The sequence below is a fragment of the Homalodisca vitripennis genome, chromosome 1 (assembly GCF_021130785.1).
Source record: "Homalodisca vitripennis isolate AUS2020 chromosome 1, UT_GWSS_2.1, whole genome shotgun sequence".
NCBI lineage: Eukaryota > Metazoa > Arthropoda > Insecta > Hemiptera > Cicadellidae > Homalodisca > Homalodisca vitripennis.
In genome coordinates, this window is record NC_060207.1 from 14,898,705 (window position 1) to 14,920,643 (window position 21,939).

The 21,939-nt window shown below is 35.8% G+C and overlaps 1 protein-coding gene across 1 annotated transcript in view; it reads left to right on the forward strand.

Annotated features, from left to right (window-relative positions):
* The first annotated feature begins 18,461 nt into the window (after positions 1-18,461).
* Positions 18,462-21,939, forward strand: part of LOC124357511 (laminin subunit gamma-1) — a 505,622-nt gene continuing 502,144 nt past the window's right edge. Inside the window, exon 1 of the mRNA XM_046809384.1 lies at positions 18,462-18,662. Within this exon, the coding sequence (XP_046665340.1) occupies positions 18,525-18,662 (138 nt within the window). The 5' untranslated portion in view covers positions 18,462-18,524. The remainder of the gene's footprint in view (positions 18,663-21,939) is intronic.

Here is a 21,939-nt window from a genome sequence, read left to right on the forward strand (position 1 = left end):
ATCTTAAGATTAATGTGATCGTATACATTCAAAGCATGTTTAATTTGTTCAAATTATAAAAATAAATTTATTATTCAATCATGCAGTGCATTATATACATTATTATAACACATTAATAGATACATTTAAAATCATAATACTCACATTACATACATAATATCTAAATACAAAACTACAATAGCAATTTTATTAATATAATGCAAGTAATATGTTGTAGGTAAATGAATATAACTTGTTTGAAGGTATAAAACTCGTAAGAAGATTTATTCACACTGCCTCCAAGTTAATGTTTAGTTAATACAACATTTTCGTGTTAATTAAATAAGAATATGTATTATAACATTATTCTACAGAAAATAAACGAATGAATATAAATTTTTCTTATGCATTTAAAAGAATTTAGAACAGTACATAAATCAATACAATCATTGAAGTAAATAATTATAAAAGTGGTAAAACCAAAATTCTATAAAATTTACTAGGTTTTTGATTTAACGATCTCTAGATTTTGGTATTTGACAGAAATTTAGCTCACTGTTTGCCCAGCTACTTTTTCTCCTTTAAGCTTGAATTCGGAAACATAGCTTCGGCCGAAAACCTTACTAACCATTGTAAAAATTATAAAAATGTCAAATGAGTAAATTTGTGTATTGATTTTAAATAAGGTTAATCGAATTTTTCGCGTATGATAATGATAGCTCACATCTCAACACCCCCATCGTCCATTTATATCAACTTGACAAAAAAAATGATTTAAAATAAATAATTGAATAAGAACAACAATTTTGTTCTCCAGATTACACCCCGTCGAAACATTGCTTCTACAGTTCAATATTGTGACCTCGCTGTACAGGTCTATCTTCAGTCATCAGGTGTTAAACCGAAACTGCACATAATACATATCCGTCTGTACAAACGACTTGAAAGGGGCGGAGCTTTATCGTGATTGCCTGATGCTTACCAACCAACGACCTATGTGACCAACAGGGATCTACGTCACAGGCTGCCAACTTTTCAATATTTTAACTATGTACTTTGTTGATATTATTTTATTTCTTGGTAATTTCTAAGTTTTCTCTTATTTTCCTTGGACAATAAATTCGGGGAATCTTTGATAAATACAAGTAATGCTTGATACCATCTCAACTCAAATGGCCCAAAATGCTCTCCAAACTTGATAGTTTGGCCAACATGCCTTCGGATGTTGCGTCTATTAGGAGTGAATTGGTTGCAGTAAATGAAAAATTGGCTAATTTTGAACCTCGTATTGTCGAGGCTGAAAAGCGTATCGATTTGCTCGAAGAAGAGGTAAAAGCCCTACATCACGGCCAACCTTGCACATCCAGCATTGAGACAATAATTGAAGAAATCTCTGACAGGAATCGACGCTCTCTCAACATTATACTTTATGATCTTCCTGAGAATAATGGTAGTCGAGCTGCTTCCCGAATTGAACATGATAATCGTCGTGTTTCCTTGTTAGTTGGCAGCTTCTGCACATCTTACCAGGATGCTACTTTCAAATCCATCCGAATCGGTAAACCTGCCGAGGGGAAATCTAGGCCTCTCAAAGTCATTTTTTTACCGAGCCTAATGTGGTCTTTGCTTTTTCTAAGAACTTTGATAAAAGTATTCTGAATAATCTTGACCCACTACTGAGTAAAGTGAGTTTTTCACGCGACTGTACTGCTGCTGAAAGAACGAATCTCTCTGAACTGAGATCTTTGCTTAAAGAGAGAACTGATAAGGGTGAGACTGATCTCACCATTAAATATGTAAATGGTATCCCCAAGATAGTTAAGCAATATAACAAAAAAAACTGAGCGTTGGGGAGTAGCAGTCTTTTGGTTTATTACCAAAATGTTAACGGACTTCGAACGAAACTTAATGAACTTCGCAAGGCTGTTACTTCCTGTATATATGACATACTTATCCTAACTGAAACCAACTTGTTCTCAGACATTAGTGATCTAGAATTGGGGCTTACTAATTACAATGTTTTTTTTCGCAGCGACCGTTCACTTCATACGAGTCTCAAATCTAGTGGTGGTGGTGTCCTCATTGCTACCAAGGAACCACTTGCATGTGAATGTTATTATTACCTCTGTTGTAGACATTGAATCTGTTTTTCTTTCGTGGTGGGTCCCTTAATCCTGTATTGATTGGAGGAACTTTATATCCCTCCCCAGCAAAAACTCCGTAGTCTATAGTAAATTCTGTGATGCTGTTGATGAAGTGATGTCAGTTTGTTCTAATCCCCATTCTATACTCTTCGCCGTGACTACTTACCGGATGTGAATTGGACTGCTCCTGATCTTGTTGCTGTTGGTGGGAGTTCGAAGTGCCTTATTGACACATGGCAACTCGCTTTTCAGCTGTCACAGGTTAACACTATCAAGAATGGGCGTGCGTGGAGTTATTCTCGACTTGCTCTTTAGTTCCAACCATTCACTAATTGTATCTCCCGCTCTCGATTCTATATTACCACAGGAATCTGCCCATCCTGCTTTATCCTGTGAAATCCCGATAGTCAAGTTATCGTCTAAACATTTGGGTTCAATTCGAGACTTTCGACGCTGCAACATTGAGAAGATCTTAAATGAACTTTACCATGCATTGGGGTCCTGTTTCCTTCCATTTTCCGGATGTCATTGTGTCTTTCAACAGCTTTGTCAATACCATTCATGGAATCGTAGTAAGGAATACACATTTAAAGAAAACCAGTAATCAAGATTCCCTTGCTGGTTCTCACCGGAGTTGAAGGACTTAGTAATTGGAAAGAAAATTTGTCACAAAAGGTTCAAATCTACTTCCAGCCCTAATGACTACATCGAATTTAGTCGTCTTAGAGATCTTTGCAAAGAGTTAAGCTCTCAGTGTTTCAGTAACTATATCGATTATGTTAATGGTATGATCCCTCTTAACATCAGAGCTTTTTGGAGTTTCGTTGACAGTGTCAAGGGTTCAACGGAATCTGCGGGACACCTACTACTGGGATAACAGCTCGGCGTCGTCGCCAGAAGGTATCTGTAACCTTTTCGCCGAGCATTTTTTCTTCCGTTTATAACTCGTCTCCAGGTTCCCCATTCCTCAATACCATTATCTTTCGGAGATTAATATTTCTTCTTGTGTTCTCACTGAGGGTGACGTAGAGGCGTAAACTTGCTTCTCTTGACCCTTTCAAGGGAACCGGTCCTGATGAGATACCACGATGGTTTTGAAGCATTGTAGTGCCCTACTTGCACCTCAACTTACTGTGTTTTTCAATAAACTTCTGGGAGCTGGGAATCTTTTCCTGATAGCCTGAGTCCAGTTACGTGGTTCCTATCCACAAATCATCTACGCTGACTAATGTTCGTAACTATCGGCCCATTGTTATTCAGCCTGCCCTGGGCAAGATTTTTGAGTCTCTCGTACTTGATCGCATTAGTTTTGCCTTCAGGAGTACTCTTATTCATGAGCAGCACGGCTTCACACCTGGTAGGTCTACAGTCACCAATCTCGTTCTGTATCAAGACTACATTTTATCTTCTTTTCAAAACCACAGTCAAGTCGACAGAGTGTTTATATCGACTTCTCGAAGGCTTTTGACACGGTCAGTCATGCACATCTCTTGGCTAAGATGGAGGCTTATGGTGTTTTGGGCAGCCTTCTTCAGTGGTTCCGTAAAATTTTCTGGTGCCACCTCCCGACCTTTTCTTGCTACCTCTGGCGTACCACAGGGTTCCCACTTGGGTCCTTTTTTATTCACTTTATTTATCAATGACATCATTGACTGTATCGATGTTGAATGTTTATTGTTTGCTGATGACATAAAAATATTCACATCCGTTTCAACCCTGCAGGATTCCTTAAAACTTCAACGTTGCCTTCTTGGATTGGAATGATTGGTGTGTTCAGAACAATCTTAAGTGTGCTAAATGCGCAGTCATCACCTTTCACCGTTCCTCCGCTCCTATACTGTTTGATTACATACTCAATAACTCTGCTCTCATTCGTAAAAACTTCTATTAGAGATCTTGGAATCGTAATCTCTCCCACAGTCTTGGCCCTGAATCCCACATTGATGCCATCACCACTAAAGCCTCTCGTAATCTGGGATTTCTGATCAGAACTTCAAGAAGCGGACTGAGTGTTGCAGCTATGAAGTTTATCTTTACTGCTCTGGTGAGGTCAGTGCTTGAATATGGCGCGTTGTCTGGTCGCCCTGTCAGGTTTGGTCATATCCAGCAGCTCCAAAGTGTCCAGGATCGCTTCTACGGGTGGTTGGAGTCAAATGTGGATTTGAATGCAGAACTGTGCCATTGGAGGATTTGAGGATTTCCTTGGGTTTTGAACTCGCTTGTGAAGCGTAGACAACTTTTAGATGTGGTTTTTTCTCCATAAACTAATTAACGGAGACGTGAATTGTCCAGAACTGCTCAGGCGGATCGACTTCCGAGTGCTCATCAGACCAGGTCCCTTCACACTTTCTGCCGTCGTGTCTACTCAACCAATTATGTACATCACAGCACTATCCCGAGACTTCACAGAATTGGAAACCTCGTCTCCTCCCAGCATGACTTTTTCAGTGATAGTGTTATGCACCTGAAAAAAAACATTTTCTTTTGTTGTAGACTTTGACACCTGGCTCATAGTAATATGTGTATATATTTATTTCTTTCTATTTTTTTTCCTCTACTCTTTTCTACATGCATACATTTTGATTCTTTTTTCCCCTTTTATTGTAATAAATTATTCCTATGTAGTATATGTGTAAGTGCAGATGGATGTATAATTGATTGTATAATTACTGTTACTATTTATTATTGTTGCTATACTATTATTGTTATTTTCTATATAGTCCATTTTATATGTTATTGTTATGTTGTAGCAATTTATTTTGGCATTGTTAATAATTTATAATGTGGATCATTTTCATTAGCTTATTGTTGGATATAAGAATATCTTATTGTTTTTTCCATGTACTAATGGTGTTACCGTAAATAAATAAATAAATGATAAGTTTTTACACGTTATCAGATTTGTAAGTAATTAAATTTTTTTTTACAAAACGAATATTCAAAGTATTGTCTAACAAAGTTTATTACCAAAAACAGGTGTTAGACTAACAATAACAATTCCAGACAAGGATCCATAATGGTTATGAGAAATGAAGCAATTTTCTCGGTAGTAACGAACGTACACTGTTCAGATGTACGTTCAGTACACACGTACAGAGATGTATTACAACATATTACAGTACATCTGCCAACGTGTGAGTGCCTGTACACGACTAACAGTGACGTCACCAGCTGCGTTGCTAAGCAACTGTTCACAAATTGAGCCATAAGTCTCGCGACAGCTTGCGTGCTGTGTTGTGTGTGATGTACAACTTTATTTGTTGATAACTTCACATCCATTCATAATGAAATCCTCATTAACACAATAAACTTCATTTTAAGCTGGCTGTATTTCAGCTGGAGTATAGTCAACCGTATTCGTGATTTTCTAATTACAAAGATGTATTACTTACTGTAGTACCAACGACTGGGAAATATTAAATAACGACTTCGTTAAATTTATAAATATATAAAAAGGAAAAACTAAAACATTTGGGTCTTTTTCGTTTAAGGGCCAGCACCTTACAAACATACTGTACCTGACTGACAGTGCATTTAATCGTTTTTTAGTGTTATTAGTTCGTAGGGCAGTAGTCCAGGTACTACTTCTAGTATAAACTCGTCTTATCTTATCAGTGATAAACGCGCGCCGCTTATCTTTTGCCTGTAATGAAACCTGCGTCAGTTCTGTCTGAGTTTTGTGTGTGTAAGCATGGTGAATTGATCTGGGCTTGGACTTTGCAAGCTCGAGTTAATTTTTTTTCTAAAAGAGCAAACAGCGCAAAGCGCTGCGCAGCGGGCAAGCATAGCGTGATCTGAGTTGTGAATAGGCAAGCTAGGGTCTTTTGTGCTGGCCCTTAAACGAAAAAGACCCAAAAATTTAACTGTTAAGGAATTTTACCACAATTAAATGTCAATCTTTTCTAGACTGTTGGATGACACGTAAATATTGTGTGACGCTTTCTTCTTGAAGTAATAAATTAAAGCACTCTAAAGGATTAACACTATAGTGACTCCTCACCTCAATTAGCTTACAAATTAACATTAACTTACGCAAAAATTGAAAAATATTTATTATGTAAACATCTTAAAACAATGTTTACGTTTGCTCCATATATAATCATAGCGTATATAAAGAAATATTCTGTACGTACAAAAATGTCCACCATTTAAAACGCTTTTAATATTCAACATTAATGATTAAAAATTGAAAGATATTATTAATATTAACACCAACGACTAGCTCTAAATGAATAGAAAACTATATAGAAAACACATAGTAAAATGTAGAAATATTTAGCAACAAAAAATAAAAATTACATATTTTTCAGTTAAGAAGCTTTGCTACCTGTAAATGTCGGATGATTAATTTTATATGTGGCATAAATATTATATACAAATTTAATATGAAATGAAGGTTTTGGCCTTCGAATATATTCATTGAAATAAGTAGGGTACTAACTCATTCTCAACATGTGTAGTACACCAACTAGAATCAAATTTACACATACCCCGTGTTTCTTATATTAGTGACGTGATACTGTGTACTTCATATACACATAATATGACCGTGGTGGGAAAGGCTAATTCAATGCGAATTTTGAGTTTAGCTGCAATTCACCATATAGTGCAGCGTCTGGAATCTGACGCTGTATCAGGCTTTACTCTTGGAATCTGAAGTCCACGTCCGGCCGGATTGGTCAAGAAACATCGCCTACGAATTCTGCATCCTTAGGACATCAGAGACATCTAGACTATAAAAGAGCTCTGTCTGTTTTATCTGAGCCATCTAGTGCAAACCAGATGAAGTATTCTCATTGTCTCATAAGGTGTACAATTTGGGATGGGGGGGAGATGAAATGGAGCTAAACTCGACATTCGAATTATGTATGTATCAAAATATTACATTGTACCGATTGTATTAAATAATAATTTTGGGGTAACTGGATTACCGGTGGAAGGAGTAGGCCCAGATGAATGATAAGGGCTGGACTGTACAAAAGAGGCTGCTTTCGGCGAGGCGCGCATCGCAGATGGCAGTGTTTGATAACGAAATTGACAGGTGGGGTGAGGTAGACGTACCTTACCTCCCATCTCAGTTCATCGGAAGTGATTGTAACGAGAGTAGTAAGTGCTTAGAGTTATCTTTTTGCTAATTGTCATCGAACCTGCGGGTAAGTGAACCTTTTAACTGGAGTCCAGTCAATATTCATTCTTAGTTATTTTGAATAATTTTGGGAAAGAAATATTGTAAAAATTAAATTTAATGGGAATTTAGGAACTTGTATAAAACTTGTTGGTGCAGTGAGCACATGTATATAAAATTTTATGTAAAAATACTAAAACAGTTTTGTGGTTGTTACAGATGCTTTCAGCAGTATTTATTAAATCTCTAACACTGAAAAGAAGTAATATTTAAAGTAAAGTAAAGAAAATTAGTAACAAAATAAAATTGAATTTTGAAGATAAATTAAAGTGAAGAATTGCCAGATCAGATTAGAGTGTGAATGTTTGAATTTTGAAAAATTGAATAAAAGACAAGCTGTAAGAACTTTGTACATTTTTGGGAGTGAAGAATATATTACAAGTTTGAATTTAAAAGTCATCAAGAAGTTTTTATTTTAATTTCAAATCCAGTAATTATTTTCAAGAAGAAGTTTTATTTTAGTTTGAACTTTATTTATTTCAGAAGATTTTCTTTTCCTTTTTAAACCTTCACAATAGTTTATTTTAAATTTCAAAGCTAACCCCTCATGTGCCAGTAAAACGGTACATTCTCATAAGGTGTACAATTTGGGGTGGGGGGAGATGAAATGGAGCTAAACTCGACATTCGAATTATGTACGAGTATGTATCAAAATATTACATTACAATTGTTCACTGATACATGAAATCAGTTACACTACATTTAGAGATGTGCAATCTGAACATTTCCTCGTGTGGATGACTAAAATAGTACATAACTAGTTTAAAATAAAAAAAATGATACCAGAGCGTTCGTTATGGCATTTATTTATTGTATAAAACAGATTAGATATTTATAATAAACCGATTCGGAGTCACGGAATGGGTTTCAAATAGAATGGACCAATAATAAAAAGGCACAGCTCCGTTTTCTGATTTGCCGCCATATTATTTCTGCCTTGACGACCGCCATTTACTATTGGCCTTAGTCAGTTTTCAGTGGTTGGTCGTTCAATGGAGGCCTGTATTCTTTAGTTCGATTCCAATTATTTGTGGTTTGTCTTTAAGTGCATGTTTTAAAGATGGTGTTCATGGAGAAGAGCACAAAAGGTTCGTTGTGATTCCTGACTTCACAAAGACTTCGTTCACAATCACAAAAATCTAAAAACTTTCCACCGTTTGTATTCCATCGTAAAAACAAGCTCTCGATAAAACACTGTACTACCGCCGTATTGAAACCTTTAAAATCATATTAAAAAACTTACTATAAGAAAATTAAGAATATACTTTGTTCTAAATGGTATAACTTTTTTAATTAGAATGTTTTCTGTAGTTATTTCTTTTTTATATTGTGTTGTGTGTGTCTATGAAACGTTTAGTGGTAGATATTAAAATTTCAGAGACATAAAAAAATGCAATAACAATAGTAGTTCTAGATGGCATAAATAAGGCATTCAGTCTATTTTTTGCAAAGGCTGAACGGAAACTAGCACCAATAAAAATATCAATTTTAAAATACTTTAATGTGTAGGGTTGGCAAACACAACGAAGGCATTAGGCTACATTCAACTGGGCCACAAAGAATCTGGTAAAGATTTTTTGACTAACGTTATTGTATTCCTAAGCATACGTAAAATACCATATACACACATATATTCCCGATTTTTTCCGACAAATTTGAAAATCGCGTACCGTAGCTTACAAAAAAATAAAGAAAAAATATTTTTAATTTATTATAATCAAAATGTTTTAAAAATTATATACTTGAATGACAACTCTCAGAAAATCCTCTACTGCTCTTATAGTACATCTATAATTTGTGGAGTAATAACACAGAATCAATCTAGTTAAAAGAAACGAAAATAAATTTTTCGTTTTTTCATCAATATCTTAAATAAAAAAGGAACAAAATATATACCATTTTCAATGCGATTTTTGACTTTTTGTTTAAGAATAGGACATTTTGGCACAATTTATATTGAAAATTAAATTGAGTATCATTGTAAAACCACTCGGGATATAATATTAGAGTAGTGTTTTTAGTTACACACCAGTAATAAAAGAAGTCTTACTTGTCTTATAGTTTCGTTAGAAATTCGGTATACGGACCTATCCGTATTGACCCTTAACTTTAGTAACTTTCTATGAAAATTTGTCTTCTTTAAAAAATCCCATTTTAAAATGTATATTTTCTCCTAGACGACCATAAATCTGACAACTCCACCTTGTTCTTGTAACAACACTGAGTAATTTCCGTCATTTTGTAATTAACACATATTACGATAGCATGTTGCTTCAAGGTATTGTCTATTCCAGGCAAATACAAATTTGATGTATTGGCAGAGAGGTTATTTGGATAAGTGGTTATATAATAACACGTCGTGCAGACGCCTGAAGGTGACAGGGACTAGGGAATGACGAGTCTGTAATACTGTCACGTCACGCCAAGTCTGAGGTGTCGTCCGCTAGAATGTTATGCAGGCTGTTCACATACTAACATATGGGTAAGTCATAATACCAAAATGCGCACTACTCCGTTTGACACAGACGATTCACCTTGGTTAATATGCCACAGTTGTTGTTAAGTTTTATTGGATTAAGAGCGAAGTCTAATAGTTTGCTAACACTGTTTAATTAAGTACCTATACAACAAGTGATTGTTAGTACAACAATCGAACATAATTAAGATTAATTATTTATTAATTTATATTACTAAATTTTTTCGTTGTATGAGTAAGATTAAATGATAATTGAATTTATTGTGTAAACATTAAAACAATAAAATCCTTAGTACTTTTATTAATTTTTATTTACTAGATAAATTTTAGCTGTACTGTAGAAAGAAGTAGCTTGATCACAGACTTATTTAAAACAATTCACAAAATATTATTTCTTTAGTCGCTTTCGGCCGGCAAATGAACTGATTAAAGTAAATCATGAATAAACGTTATAATTTCTCAAAAGCATAATTGGGTATAGTAATGTGACCGGCCTCGAAAATGTATACACGTTCGTATAAATGGGTGTTTCTAAGGTCATATCATGTCAGAGTAGGATTAAATAAGTTACAAATGGTGTACTTAAGTAAATTTTCGCATTATTGCAAGATCACCTGAGGTGTCGTTAGGTGATTTATTTTATAATACTGCAATACTTAAGTTTTAATACTAATTTATTTTACTCTTTAAATGTTTCATTCCTTAATATAGCAAAAAGATACTTAAAGATCGTAATTTTTGAAACAGGGTATGAGTACGCTAAAACACTTCGCTTCGCTGAAGTTGCATGCAAAATTTCACGTTTAATTTGATTTTCGAGATATCACTCTGTTCTCCTAGAATAAGAAGCTAAGGAATTGCACTTATACCTAAAAGGACGTTTAAGCTGCTTCCGGAGTGAGAGGATATTTTGGATGGGTGAGGTTCTGAGGTAGGAGACGCCTTCTGTCAAGATCCACGAGAAAGGATTTTGGCCATTAATCTCAGTCATCTCTCCTTGGATGAAGGGGAAGCCAGCTCTAAACAAGACTCTCCAGCCAAATCAGGCAGTGGCACGCACTTATATCTAGGCTACCAACCGCCCTTAACACTTAAGAAGCCCCGCCAACTCCTTCAGTCATCTCCCGCAGTAGACTAGACCTATCGATCTACAATTGTACTCCAATATCTCGACATTTTCCGTTATAAATATGCCGCTCCTGGAAATCCACAAGATTACCCAGAATTAAGTGAAACTTCGGTTTTTGTTGCAACCAGTGCAGGTTCAACTGGAACGTATAAACCAGCTAGAAGTGAAGAATTATTGGCTTTACTAACGCTACGCCAAATACCAAGAACGGACTGTATCGTCGAATGCCATCACTGAACTCTATCATGTGTATATGGAAATAAATCATACAACGGAGTATTGAAAGACCCGATAAAATGCAACGAAATTCTTATCGACCAATCGTAACTTTCATCAACCAATTAACCTCATTACATGTGTTTCTATGGTATTTTTAAAACGTAAAATTATTGTATTCAATTTATTTAAAAATTGGTTCATTTGATTATTTTCTGATTGATATAATACCAACGTTAAACTGTAGCTAACGCTCAGCCAAACCTTATGGAGTGATTTTCAACATCGTCAAAATTAATGGTATGAAAAATTTCACTTCTGTAAGTCAGGTAAATCTCGAAATATGTATATATATATATATATATATATATATATATATATTATATATATATATATATATATATACCTGACTTACAGAAGTGAAATTTTTCATACCATTAATTTTATATATATACAGGGTGAGTTTTTTAAAGTGATCCAATAGCTAACTGTTTAATTACACGACTTAGCACCACAGTGGACTGCAAGTTTTTATCATCAGTCCGAAAAAATCCGAAAACTTGCAGTCCACGTAGCTCCTGAACCATTAGAGATATAGAAAATCTCTAAAATGCAAAAATGTCTTATTTTGTAGTGTAGAATATAAAAACAACATAAAATACAGGGTGTGTTCCATAAAATATTTTAAAGTTGGCCGCCATATTGGCAAAAATTATGAAAACTTCCAGTCCACGTAGCTCCTGAACCATTAGAGATATTGAAAAACTCTCAAAAGCAAAAATGTATTATTTTGTTGAGTAGAATCTAAAAACAACATAAAATACAGGGTGTTCCATAAGAGATTTTAAAGTTGACCGCCATATTGGAAAATGGCGGCCATCTTCAAAAAATTTGAAAGTGTATCCCTGAGTGAAACTTAAAATTGAGCAAGTTCCAAATTTAAAGTGTGGTGCTAAGTCGTGTAATTAAAAAGTTAGCTATTGGATCACTTTAAAAAAACTCACCCTGTATATATATATATATATATACGGAAAGATAAACAGACAGACAGAAATGAATTTCCCAGCCCGTCCTATAATATGCCCTCAGCAAAGAAGAAGAACTATAGTTATGACTAAAAAATATTATAAATATTTTTGAAGAAATCGCACTTGTGTATTATACAAGACAACGATGATAATGATTTGTGAACTATACGTTTAGGCTAGGTCTTGATGTTCGGAGAGGTTATAATTTCAAATTGATTACGGGGCAGACGAGACTGTTATACAAGCATCGTGTCTTCAAAATAACAAGCCACTGTGCACAACTTCAAAGAGCTGGGGAGAAACCCTTTAAAAGTGGCCGGTAAGCAGCTACTTTCCGTAAGCTACTGTATAAGGGTAGAGATGTTCTTCGAACTGATTACTTTATAAAATGTAGTAAAAAGCTTCCAGGAACCGACGTCAAATTTATTGAGGCGTAATAATGCTGCTTTTCATAATGTGTAAGTTTGGTAATCCAAACGTCTTTAAACTTTCAGAATTTGCTATTGGAGAGTTAAATGATGAATATAAAGGGAATGAGAAGGGTGCGCAACTTTATGTAGTAGTTACATTGCTGCCCGTATGGATGTTGTAATTCCACCCGTATTTTCCTTTAGTCCTAGAATGATGGGTGTTTTAGTAGGAGTTGACTCAATGACTGGTTTTAATTCGAGTTTCCCCGTCTGTATCCTGGTTAGGATTGGAAAACAAGGTTTTGATTGCCGTGCTTACCACCATTAACTGTCACTATAAAAGAATATATTTCATTCATAACCGTTATGACATTTGTGACAAATGGGATGTGGCTAGTTCGTTCAACTTATTACATTTTTAAAGGAGAAAACCAATAACGTTTTAGCATCTGCAGCATTTTAAATACTGTTCTATTGTTTACCATTGCCAATATTATGTCCCAAATTACCACTACTTTTACTAACAACATATATGAAAGTTTGACTATTGCTTTAATCTTCATTTCATCTTCTACTTGTTGCATCATCTGAGGGAAACTGGCAGTCTCTGACTTGAGTTCTGGAATCTGGAGTCCATGTCTCGATGCAACACAAGAAAAACTAAGAAATGATCTTGTCGCCGAGAGTAAGTTTTTAATACTGAAATCATGCAAGTATTAAGTACTACTGCCGACGCATTCTATTGTTTCAGTTTTGCTGGATCCCTCCAAATGGACATGGAGTCCAGACTCCAGGAGTCAAGTCTGTGACAGTATCAAATCTCAGACGCTGCCCTAAGCGGAAGGTGAAATAATGGAATTTAATTCAACATTCACATTGAATCAACCGTTCCCATCATAGCTGCACGTGTAGATAAGTGTCATGTATGACAATTGAAAATTGGTGTTAATTGTTTCCCTGGAAATAATATGATATTTAGCCTTAAATGAGTAATTTATGCGTTTTTCTAAAGTTATAATTAACTTGATGTATTATTTCACGTACACAAACTGACAGCACAGACATAAATAAATACAGATCGAGGTTGTGTTTACTTTCAAAGAAACTGCTTGGTTGGACACGAGTCACTGATGAAGATCGTTTTACTCATAAATCCATCCATATACGTCAGTGTCCCACCTTTTAGATCAACACTGTCGGGAATAATGGCAATTCAGCTCAGACAACTTCCAGCTTCTTACCATTTACGGCTATTAATTTAGTAGCTAATAAGTAATCACGTTTTGAACTAACATTGGGCTAGGTTAGTTTTGCACTAACGTTAGGTTATGTTAGGATAGGTTTGAACCAACATTAGGTTAGATTAGGTTTGAACCAACATTAGGTTATGTTTGAACTAACGTTAAGTTAGGTTTGAACTAATATAGGTTAGGTTAAGTGAACTAACGTTAGATTACATTAAGAACTAACGTTAGGTTAGGTTGGATTTGAACAAACGTTAGGTTATGTTATGTTTGACTAACATTAGGTTAGGTTAGGTTAGTGTTTGAACTAACGTTAAGTTAGGTTTGAACTAATATAGGTTAGGTTAAGTTTGAACTAACGTTCGATTACATTAAGAACTAACATTAGGTTAGGTTAGGTTTGAAATGCCGGTAGGTTAGGTTAGGTTAGAGATAACGTTAGGTTAGGTTAGGTTAGGTTAGGTTAGAACTAACGTTATGTTAGGTTTATTACTTTTTTTATCATTCCTTAATAACATTTAGTGTTGTTAATATTTTGAAGTTGTACTATGGTTTATACGTTGGACAATTTTTGATCCATTTTTAACTATACTACTCCCACCTTTGGGAAAGGTTGGGTGGTTGAGTTACCTTTATAACTCTTATTAGTACCAAGCAGCATATCAGCCGGAGTTATAAGGAAACCTTTATTCTGTGAAATAAATGTGATCTCGAAACCTGGAGTGCATGTAGATTTATACAATTTTTCTTACGCAAGAAACACAAATTTTTAAAGTGAGTAAGAATCTCAGCTCCCCACATTTTATGCTGCGAGGTATGAATTTTAAAAGAGATATAGGTTTTAAGTCTCACAGTAAAGAATGCCAGCCACATATCACACGATATGCGCCTTGGCCTGAAACTGTGATTTACAAGCTGTTTACGACCTTACTACTAAAACTTGGAATATTACTCCTTGGGTTTACAAGAAACTCTACTTTTGTTCGTTACATGCAAGTTCAGGTACACGTTGTTAAATATCATGCCATCTATTTTATTTTTGACAACCTTAAACATAAACACAATTTTCAAATTATATAAGAGATTTTGTTTACTCTCGTTTATATTATAAAATCATAACTGCGCAAAGTAAACAATTAAGGTTGAAAAATAATCTTTTAGTGATAAATTTAAATTCAAATAGTACGAAAGTACAATTTTCGTGATACTAGTTAAAGCTATATTCATTTTAATTTATAGATGCTGCAAGTTTTATATTGGATACAATTATGTTAATATCCAAATTTAATTGGATGCCAATTGACTGTGTATTTTTAAATAAATCCATTACTTTCCCATAGAAAAAGCTTAAACACCTATAATTTACTGATATTTTTACGTTTCAGGTTTTCGAAAGTACGCGATTTTTTTATCAAGAAAACGCGTTACTCATGTGCAAGGAAATAGTCAAATTAATATTAGTAATTCTATTGCTTGGTACAGACTGATTTAAGTGTATAAAGAAAAGATGATTTTATTCAAATATGAAAAGCTTTCTGAACGCCTTGTGATGTACCTATAATTTTGCGTATTATGTTACAGCCCCATCAACATAGAGTAACGTGTACCGTATAACGTGTTACTCTATGCTAACGGTGTCTGTCACTATAGGCCCACACACGTACGTAAAGGTTCCTCTATCTGTAGGCAACATGCACACATCTTCCTTTTGTTCCAATCTACGTCATTCAACAATCTAGCTGCAGTTTTGGTTTAGAATTTTCCTCGCAATCCAGTGTAATCTTTTGATAATATGTACTGTCGTATCAATTAATGACCTCCTTAGATAAACGTCGTCCTTCCGGCTCATTCAGAAAAAGTAGGAAGATTTTGTGACATATCAACATTAAAATGGTTCATTAAAAAAATGAATTATACTTTTACAAAACAATGACTGACTACGTCTATAAATAACGGAGATGTGTATTTCTTAAAAGTTTGAAAGTTCTGAGGGAACTCACTTCTTGCTCCTGTTTTTTTTTGCAAAATCCACAGTGGATTGATTAGACTGAGAGTCCATTCCGCCCTATTCGAGACTACTCAGGGCATTCTTTCAGACTGCGTCTGCCTCTTTTCTGACCACCGATTTACCACCTTGTTGGTTAGGAAAGAGATAACGTTGTCTACATTTCATCATTAGTCTGATTTTAATTGATAGCTTCTTAGCTTTTTAAAATGAATGGCAATCTAAAGGAGGTTTAGATTTTAACTCCGAGTTACCCCCAAAATCTCTCATTTTGGGGAACACTCAAAATATTGAAAACGTCAAGTACCGTACTAGACCATTTTACGTTGATGTTACACGATGCACAATTAGAGAGGTTGTGGAGTATTTACACGTAGTATATCCTTTGACAGTTAAGACTCCAGTTCCTTTCTATCAAAGCTGTGAGGTGAGTGAGTGACAATGAGAGAGAAGTAAAAAAAATGAGAGATCGAAATATAGAAAGAGGGGGGGGAGAGAGAGAGAGAGAGAGAGAGAGAGAGAGAGAGGAGAGAGAGAGAGAGAGAGAGAGAGAGAGAGAGAGAGAGAGAGAGAGAGAGAGAGAGAGAGAGAGAGTGAGAGAGAGAGAGAAAGGGGAGGGTTTATGTAAGGGAAACGGGAATGACAAGGGGTAAGACAAGGATTCTCTGTTTCCTCATGATGTTTTTGTATGTTATTTTCTTCTCCTTTTATTACACTTAACGTTATTTTATAAACACTATATTTTTGCACCAATAAAGAAGCTTTATGTAAATGAAACTCCCCATTGTGTAATTTTTATTCCATTGTACTCTGGGAAATGATTAGATTTTATTTACACCTGTTGCTCTAGTTAAGATTGTGTTAGTTTTATTTTATTTGCGGTGTATTTGTCACAAATTGTATCTTATTATTTGTACTAGACCTTTCAAGTTCATGGACTCAGCACCCACGCACGGGTTACGACCTTTGTGGGAACTTTCTCGTGCCAAAGTATGGCTAATGAATAAGTTTCATGTTATGAGCTAAATATATTTGATTTGATTGATTGATTGTTTTGTTATCACACATGCGGACAGACAGATAGACAGACGAATTGCCCTTTGACCTTTATCCGTAAATCAATACAGTTTTTTCCTTGGACCAAGAAGAACAAGTACCAGAGTTCAAGCATCTAGGACCATTCTATCAAGAGTTACCTCCCAGACGGATGGTCATTCTGATGGACAGCTACACGATTTCAAAAAGGGCTTGTCGGCTCATAATAATGAGTATATACTTAACATTGTACTATCGCTATTTTATCAGTATGGCTGGTCCCTTTGTGTAAATATTTGATGGAATGTGAATATAAAGCATTTTATTTTTCTGGTATTAAATCTAGTACATTGGTTCCTCTTGAGCCAAGAAAGAACCTGATTAAGTTTGGGGTCAAAGGCTAAAAGGGCAGTCCATCTGTCTGTCCGATAACCAATTCGTTACTTTTTGTTGAGTACATTGATACTTCTTTGTATTAAGAGCGGATTTAAGGAGCGCGGTGATCCCTCTTATAAGTCTACCCGTGACTCTTATAAGTCCTTACTGGATCGGGAACATTCCAAATAATTAGTATGTCCCTACACTCAATTTTTAGCGATAAGCAATTAGCTTCCTACATTCTTCGTTTAAAGTCTGTTATTGACAATGGAAGGTCTGAAAGGGTAACAGGACTTTGGAAATTTCCCATCGTTATATGTTACAACAGTTGTAACACAACGTTTCGAGGATTAAAATATATTCTCTTTGTCAGTTGGAGAGAGATATTAATACATACAAAAATTAGTGTGTACATAATCGCTTAGTAAAAATTATCTGCCAACATCCAAATAAAATGCTAATACTTTTATATACACCTTATTAGTGCTTTATTCAAGTTTGTAGGAAGAATGTAACCAATTTTATAAGTTTTAATAAAATCAAAAATACATTTTTCAAAATGTAGCCTAACGCATTGCATGGTTTGCCCAGTGGTTATTGTCTCCTATAAGGGACTAAGGATAAAAGTATTTCGGACATTTGCCATCGTTATATGTTTCAAAAGGCATAGCACAACGTTTCGAGGATTGGAATCTATCCTCTTTGTCAGGTGGGGGAAGATATTAATAAATACAAAAATGAAGAACAGAAGGAAGAAAAGAAAGGGAAAGAGAAAGGGTACCCAAAAAACCCGGAAGCTGCTTCGAGTCCAGTCCAGAGTCCAGGCGTTGTCACTGCACAGAATTGTCCCGAGCACAAGTAACGAGTACGAGAATTACAATCACACATCACACCAGCACAGGCTAAAGTGGGATACTAACTATGTATTAATATTTCACCCCCACCAGACGAATAGCGTAGATCCAATTCTCGAAACGTTGTGTAATAGCTTTTGTAGTATGAACGATGGCAAATGTCCGAAATCCTGTTATCCTAGCTTCCTACAGTTTAAAACTCGTGTAGGAAACAACTATTCAGTTGGCGAATATCGGCATGGAGTAGGGAGTAAGCTGTCACCAACTGCAGTCATACATCTACTCCACTCCCGTCTTATCTGAGGCCGATCTCCGATGAATGGAGCCGTAGTAGTGGTCTTGCGGTGGTGGGGGGACCATTCAGTGCCTGTGTAGTCTGCTCTGTCGGCTCGCCATCGCGTTCAGTTGAGTGAGTGAGCCGGGAGCCTGCGCGCGAGGAACATGTGCTGGTTCGAGTGTGCGTTTCTGTGCGTGTGCGTGTTGCTCTCAGTGTCCGCCTACGACGTGCACCATGCGTACACCTTACACTCGGAAAAAGGAGCACTGTACGAGTGCTATGACAAATCCGGAAAACCACAGGTGAGTTTTCTTTCGATTGGCCGAGTAATATTGTGAATGTAAACAAAGCGATACCGGTACACCCTTAAAGTGTGTTCCTTTTTTACAACAAAGGGAATCAGGGGTAGATGAATTCCTAACTAATAATTACCAATGGCTTGCCTGAAAATCCTTAGATAATTCTTCAGTTCGTATCGTTTAGTGAAAAGAGTGTAAAGTTTAGTTTTAGTTCAATAAACAATTTGCTCTTGACTCTTGAGGCCTGTTTAACTGTATTGTAAGACAATATTTGTTTTAAGAATGAGTAATCTGAAATTTAGTTGAAATTAAGTAATCTGAAAACGGTCCCTATGTTTTTATTTGGCTTTATTACGACCTCATGCCTCATGCACTGTGCTAAATTTCATGCTGACTTATCCAAAGAACGCTACATTTATATGTATCGTAATCTCTTGTTATCAAAGTGATACACGCGTCGTAAAGGTGTCTCTACACGATAAGAACGAACGAGCGTCGTTTTTGTGAGTACAGTATTGTCTCCATTTTGACAATTTTTGGATAATTCAAGGTTTGTGGGTTAGTGGTAAATGTTTTCGGCAATACTTAATGCAGATTTCAAAATTTTAAAGCCCAAAAATTAAATGAGGTTTAGGGGTGAAGTAATCTACCCCTCAAAAAGGGATGAAGTAAAATAGTACTCAAATGTAGTGATAACATAGGCTGAATTATTTAGTACACAATTGGAAACAGTTTATGAACTTAGCTTCCTTGTACAAGTTATAAAAGGAAATCTGTTGAATTTAAACCCCTTCTGATAGGTCTCATATGAGGTTCGAAATATAATAATTAGATAATAGAAAATAAATTATTAATCTACTACATCATTCAAACAGATAATCTATAATAAATATAACTCATAATAATTAAACACTCCAGGCAACTCCTCTCTCCATTAAAATATTCTGGCTCCACAACCGGAACAAAATATAGCACTTTATTTGAGATAAATATTACAAATCCATCGACTACCTCTTCAAGCAACCGAGAATGTACAAAAATGGAAGACGAGAAGACGTCCGAAGCTGAGAGATTAAAATGCAAATTAGTGGTGTGAAAAACGTGGTGCATGTCAAGGTGCCAACATGTCTGCTGCAGCGGCCGCGCGGTGTGGAGATTGTGCCAAGACGTGGAGATTTGCAGTGCAGGCAGACCTCAGTAAAACTGTTATTGTACTATTGTACTGTACTATTGTGTTATCGCAATCACGTTCAAGTCTTCCGATTATAGTGACGGGAGCGAACACCAGGTGACTTGACAATGGTCTACGAGGAGTGAGGTTGATTCCTCAGTGTTGTTAAACAGACTGGGGATTCCTTTCGTACACAATACAGTACCATATAGTATAACTTATATTCCGTTATTGCTATCAGCCAGAGTGCACTCCGCGATAGGCAGCTACTATAGGCTAGTGAAAGAATTTATGAAACCACCTGAACGGTGGATAGACCGAATAGATAATTTTATGTTTCGGGATTGAGAAGAATTTTTTGGGATCGATAACTAATAATTTACTAATGATAATGATGTGTCCTTCAGTCTCCAAATTGTGTAAAATGTATTATCACCTAATTACGACAAATTGAACTCTTCAGCTCTGTAATTTGTCAGAGTGAGCTCGACATTTACTTCATGGCGTCATGTACATTAAAAATGGCTGTGATAAAATCAGGGACTTATTAGAATAATATTTACGTTAAAAACAAAACTCGAGAAAAGAATTGTAAGACGTTAACGGTAGAAGTTGGGCGTGCAAGATGCACCCGGCATTTCATTCAATGGTTCTTTTCATTTTCTACCTGAGGAAGACAACAGATACCACTTCTTGAAACGTCGAGCGTCGGGTTTTGATACCCGCAACGATGGTAGTCCCGTAGGCTAACGATTTCGTTATTCTTCACAAACATCCGTCGGCAGCGATGAAATTTGAAAAAAGATGTTTAAATTCGCCTCCGGTAATAAAACCACAGTGTAAATCTTCACCGAACCATCGACAGGCTGCAAAGCCAAGTTAGAACGTTTGGCTTTACTATAGATATGATTGCCCACTAAATATTAAAAGCAAGTCAAACCGGTTTGTGGAACATCGAAGCGTAGCCACACGGTCCACGCGTGTTGCTCAGCCCAACTGATGAGGCAGAGAAGAGGTGATAGCAGTAAGTCATGAGGAGTTCTCCGTGACCCAGGCTGGGACCTCTGTGGTAGCGAACTGGTTATAATAACGCCGTTCCATCATCAGAATCCTTATCAGACGTCTGATCGAAAATCGAGAGCCCCAGATAGATGTGATATCAGTGAACGATGGTCCGGGGCACTGAACAGATATGACCCTGAAACCCAATATGACTCCGGGACCTCTTGGCATGAACTGTCCACAAAAACACCGCCCGAACGTGCAAGGGAGAACGGCTGGTCACCACATGTGTCCGTACATTCTAGGCATTCCCATGTGACTCCGCAGCTAGGAGTGGAATGCCACTAGTTGTAAACACGTTATTATAAATACAAATCTTTATGACGTCTTCTTATCTGAACGGTATTTCAGCGGTAGATTAAAAATGTGAGAAACATAACATCATATTTTGCACAATATTCCGTACATCTAAATTGTTACATTAGGTAAATAGAAGTAAGAGTTTTTGAACTGTGATAGACATGCACGATTTGAGAAATAAACTGGCGTGAGTGTAGTGGTTCAACTCAGTTTACGATATTCATCGTTTATGTATGAAGAACGTGTGAAATATAGGTTAGGTTTATAGACCTCATAAGAGTAACAGTAAATTTGTACGGAATAAAGTGCAAATTACATAATAAAAAGTAGATGCCATAATTTGACCTGTGCGTTCTTGCGTATGGTAATATACTATACATAAATTGCCCGGAAATGGGATTGTTTCGTGAACCACCGCTTGGCGCCAATTTCAAACCCATCAATACTACATTGATTCTGTCGGAAACTTATTTTGCTGTTCGATGTATTGAGATAGTGTCCCAATTTTGAGTTATTTTCCGTTGTACATTTTTTAAATGACTTGAAAACTACACAAATTTATGGAACATACAAAAATTTCAATCAACTAAATAAACATATGGTAAATATATGGTAATGAAGAACAATAGTTGAATAACAAACTACAAATATTAAGCGAAGGTAAAATGGACAATTATACCAATTTATTTACAACGACTAATACTTCGAAGTTCATTGCATGACCTTTCAGGTAATCAGAAACGAAAT